Source organism: Priapulus caudatus, unplaced genomic scaffold, assembly GCF_000485595.1.
Source record: "Priapulus caudatus unplaced genomic scaffold, Priapulus_caudatus-5.0.1 Scaffold207, whole genome shotgun sequence".
In the NCBI taxonomy this organism is placed as follows: domain Eukaryota; kingdom Metazoa; phylum Priapulida; class Priapulimorpha; order Priapulimorphida; family Priapulidae; genus Priapulus; species Priapulus caudatus.
The window spans coordinates 322,189-327,320 of NW_014577268.1; the positions used below are offsets into that span (position 1 = coordinate 322,189).

Consider the following 5,132-nt stretch of genomic DNA (forward strand, 5'->3'; position numbering starts at 1 on the left):
GAGAGAGAGAGAGAGAGAGAGAGAGAGAGAGAGGGGGAGGGGGAGGCCGGAAGGGGAGGAGAGAAGGAGGCAGGGAGGGTGGGAGAAAGGGAGGAACGTAGGGAGGCAGGTCGAGAGAAGGTGAAGGGAGAGAGCAGCAAGTAATCGAGCTGTTTGTACGTACTAGTATTACATTGCACGACTTAAGAACCAGGTCAGTGTGTAACAGCCCTTTAAGCATTAAAACTTTTAGTAACATTTGTGCAGGGCGCCCTCCATAAGTGCTACGCCCTGCAAACGCCCTTCTGAGACTTAGACGCCCTTCAAGACGCCCTTCTAACGCCCTGCAAATGCCCTTCAAACGCCCTTCTGAGACTTAGACGCCCTTCTAACGCCCTACAAACGCCCTTCAAACGCCCTTTTGAGACTTAGACGCCCTTCAAGACGCCCTTCTAACGCCCTGCAAACGCCCTTCAAACGCCCTGCAAAAATGTTAGGGAGCACACAGTCCGTAATTCTTTCCACTGACCTTCCTGCGCACGCGCGCAATACATGCACAGCTATACCCACGGGCACTTAGAGCGTTTCAATAAAATATAATGCTAAATAAATACGAAATCTATTTACTACCAAAGTCTTGTATAGTGTGTCACTCTATATATATGTGTCAGCGTGCGGCAGCGTGCGCGCGGTGTACATGCGTGTTGCAGAGGAGCATTTGGACGGCATTTACAGGAAATTGTCGGCAATAATAGGTGAAAGAGAGTAGAGAAACATTGAGACTGGTAGTAAATTAATAGATTTCGTATTTATTTAGCATTATATTTTATTGAAACGCTCCCAGTGCCTGTGGCTGTACTAGTAGTTGCTGCGCGGTGCGCATGAGGTACGTAGCATTCCGACGCACAACCCTCACCGACGCACACGACTGCGGATGTACCGGCATGAAAAATGGAGCGAGGGAGAGACAGCTTGAGATGAGCTCTATATACACGCGAATGAAGTGCAGTTGCATGCGTCCATTAGTCCGTATGAATATTTAAACGATGAAATTGGCTTAGACCGCACGCAATGGCAAATGTACGTGCGCGACGGTGTGCGTGCGCGTGTACGTTTGGGGCGTGCGTGCGCGTGTACGTGTGGGGCGTGCGTGCGCGTGTACGTGTGGGGCGTGGGTGCGCGTGTACGTGTGGGGCGTGGGTGCGCGTGTACGTGTGGGGCGTGGGTGCGCGTGTACGTGTGGGTGCGCGTGTACGTGTGGGTGCGCATGTACGTGTGGGGCTGGCTAGATGTACAGGGTTGCTAGGTGGTTCTGCCGTATGAGTCACACAGTGGGAGTATGGCGCGGTTGTAACAGGAGGGGTCAACGAGCTGGCATCGTCAGCGTTGGCATTACAGGGGTAGAAATTAACTTGTGAACAACAAGGGAGTCCGATGGACTCCCTGCCCTCAAAAAGAAACAGTGTTCGTAGCGGGTCTTCCAAAGTCTTATAAGTACTTATTTTGCCAAAAATAAAATAAGGGCCCTTATTAGTACTTATTTTTGGTGAAATCTTAGAAAAGTACTTAATAGTCCTTATTTTTTCTCGACTTAGATTAAGAATTGTTGTATATATAATACGGAATAATTAAATCTGCCGTGCAATTGTGTATATAAATATTGTTAGTGTACTTTAATAGTAAAAAAAGTCTTATTTTGGCCTCCAGAAAAGGTCTTATACGTCCTTATTTCAACATGTGTCTTACTACTATGAACCCTGCTATAGTGTTCACTTACATAGCAGACACATGTCAAGTAGAGCCAGACCTGCTCCAGGCCGTAACGTCTTCTCAATCATCATCATCATTATGCCGCGATTGTCGTTATTATCATCACCATCGTCATCGTCACTGTCACTGCCATCATCATCATCATCATCATCATCATCATCATCATCATCATCATCATCATCGTCATCATCATCGTCACCATCGTCAATGTTATCATCATCATGGTCGTTATTGTCATCGTTGTTGTCGCTATCATCGCTGCTGCTGAGCACTGTTGTTGTCGTCATTGTCATCGTCTTCGTTATCATCATTTGCATCATAGTCAATTTCATCGTAATTAATGTTTATGGTTGGTGCTGTTTCCATCCGCATCATTTTCACCAGCAGAACTTTGCTATATGTTTATAATATATATAATTAATTAATTAAATATTTATAATACATTATTTCTAAATAATGAGCACATGCCTGCCCACATCACCCTGTCTGAAACCATCAACCATCTCCCCAATACTTCCCCTGTCCCAGGCTGTTGTACTCTGCAAGTCTTAAAATTATGAGCTGTGACCTGAAGGCCCCCCTGTGCACTAGGGTCCCTGTATACAGAGAGTTGCGCCAACTCAGGATTTGACGCCATGTTGTTTCTAAATGGATTCACACCGCTGCCGCTTAAGCACAGCGCTGTATGGATACGCTGTACAATATTCCGTAGTAATTAATTAGACTAATCGTGCTTCAATAAACTACAAAATCTAAAAAACTAAACGAAATTTACAGAGATTATAGCTAAGACATGTGTCTATGTGTATCTAGATTTCTAGAAATGTAACTCAAATTGTTCACGCCATATGATAATTTAATTGTACACTTTCTTACGGCCATAGCCGTGCGTATCTATTTGGAAACAACATGTCGTCCAGCGACCGATAGTTTTCCGACTCGTCATGGCGCAACTCTCTGTATATAGGGACCCTACTGTGCACTAGAGCAATATATAGCTCAGCAATCGGACCTGCGAGCAATATTTCTCTAGCGTGCGGGCGCATTTTACTGCGCCAAACGACTCGCGAGTCCGATTGCTCACACATCAAACATGTTTGATACTTTTACGGCAGCTCGGCGATTGCTCGCGACGCATTCGCAGCCGTAACCATCAACACCATTGTTCTTTTCATTTTTCTTGCCATAAGTTGATCAGTCGGGTCGCAGTGGTTCATGGGACGTGATTATTATGTTGGAATCGAGAGAGAGTGAGGTCACTCTAGTGCGGAGTAGCGAGTCTGATTGCTCTAGTGTGCCGGGAACACGACTCACAAGCCTACGTGCGAAATTAAGGCGAGTCCGGAGTCAAATACTCCCTGATTTACTGTCGGACTCCCTGATTTGACATATGCAGGAGTCCATGTGACTCCCTGAAAATTCTGCTATACTAACTAGTTCATTCCAGAGCGGACTCCCTGATTTGACATATGCAGGAGTCCGTGTGACTCCCTGAAAATTCTGCTATACTAACTAGTTCATTCCAGAGCACGGCCTCGCGGAATTGCCGTATTTCTTCAGCAAATATTTGATTTTGAAGGGGGAGAGGGGGAACCCACTAGTAGGCACGTGGGGGGCACGTAATCTATTTATTTTTGGGTTGACACTATTTTGACAACGGCGGGTAATTTCAGGAAGATTTTGACAACGGCGATGTTATATTTGACAACGGCAGTGGCACCACCGTGCCTCTTATGTATATTAAGAAACCCTGATGTCTTCTCTCTGTCTTCGTGTATGGCTTTGGTCCCTGGAGTTGAGTCCACGTTCGTTGTTGCAGGCACGATATACATCGACGTAGAACAACAGGATCCATTCATTATTGAGCCAGAGACAATGACAACAGAGCTCGCCGTAGAACCACCGGTGTATGTTGAGACGGTGCCGCCACCTGTACATGTGAGTAATAATTTTTTATTTTTTGTGTGAATATATTTATTTTTTGTTTTTTGTATATCAAGGAGTCCTGGTAGTGGTGGCATGCCTAGATGTGCAGATACATGTGGACGTGGTGGATAGATGGAGTGTAAGGGGAGGGGTGGGTGAGGTTGTGGTAAGGAGGGGTTGGGGGGGGCTGAGGAAGGATGGGATAGAGAAGGAAAAGTAAGAGAGTGAAAAATAGAGGGATAGAGGAGGAAGAAGAAGAAGAAAAAGAAAAAGTAGACGAAGATGGAGGGGGAGAAGAAGGAGGAGGAGGAGGAGGAGGAAGAGAAGAAGAAAATATTGTCAACAAGCATTTTGTTTCGAACTCAGCATGGCATTTTGTCATAGTGATACAATGATAGTGCTGCTGCTGCTAACTGCTGACTGCAACTGCTACTACTCCTGCTGCTGCTATTGGTGGTGGTGGTTGCTCTGTAAGAGATAAGACAAACAAGGAGGAGGAGGAGGAGGAGGAGGAGGAGAGGAACGAGAGAGAGAGAGAGATATATAATCTACAAAACGTGCACGTGTAAACGTGAGAGAATTAATTGTCATACGTTTAATTTTGCTATAATGGAGGGGCAGCACTGGCGCCCACAGGTCTTAAGAAAGTAGAAGCACAGAAGGATAAAATCCTCAGTGATAATAAAAAGCAAGCGCCGTAGGCGCGCTGCATGCTAAGGGGGTCTGGGGGCATGCCCCCCTGAACATTTTTGAATGGTAGACGTCTGGAGATGCAATCTGGTGAGTCTTGCGAGAGAGATTTAGAAACAAAAATTTTTAACCTAAAATTTACTGGAAGCACTGTGCTTCCAGTGCTTCTATCTGCGGTCGCCACTGAGGGGCAGTATTTGACAGCTCTACTTAGAGTTTGCATGAGTGCGAGAGTCACAGATCTGACTGCTTTGGTGGTTTTTGATTCATTGGAAAGCAAACGAGTTCTAGGTAAGCCAGTAATTTCATTGGTAATTTGTTATTCGCCTGAGAACTGCTGAGCTCAGTGAGCTGTAACGGAAGCTTTTACGCGACATCGTTTTCCCATAAAATTACGGCGCCTTCGAAATCAGCATGGCCTTTTGCCACGGCGAAATAACCGCTGCTGCTGCTGCTACTGCTGCTGCTGCTAGTGGTGGGGATGTTGCTGCTGTTACTGCTGCTAGTGGTGGTGATGTTGCTGCTGTTACTGCTGCTAGTGGTGGGGTGATGTTGCTGCTTTCGCTGGCTAGTGGTGGTCGATGTTGCTGCTGTTACTGCTGCTAGTGGTTGTAGATGTTGCCTGCTGTTACTGCCTGCTAGTGGTGGTGATGTTGCTGCTGTTACTGCTGCTAGTGGTGGTGATGTTGCTGCTGTTACTGCTGCTAGTGGTGGTGATGTTGCTGCTGTTACTGCTGCTAGTGGTGGTGATGTTGCTGCTGTTACTA

General features: G+C 46.2%; 1 protein-coding gene across 1 annotated transcript in view; it reads left to right on the top strand.

Annotated features, from left to right (window-relative positions):
- Nucleotides 1–3,568: 3,568 nt before the first annotated feature.
- Nucleotides 3,569–5,132, top strand: part of LOC106807316 — a gene marked incomplete at both ends in the record, with an annotated part of 4,743 nt that continues 3,179 nt past the window's right edge. Inside the window, 1 exon segment of the mRNA XM_014809626.1 lies at nt 3,569–3,687. Coding sequence (XP_014665112.1) covers nt 3,625–3,687 — 63 coding nt within the window.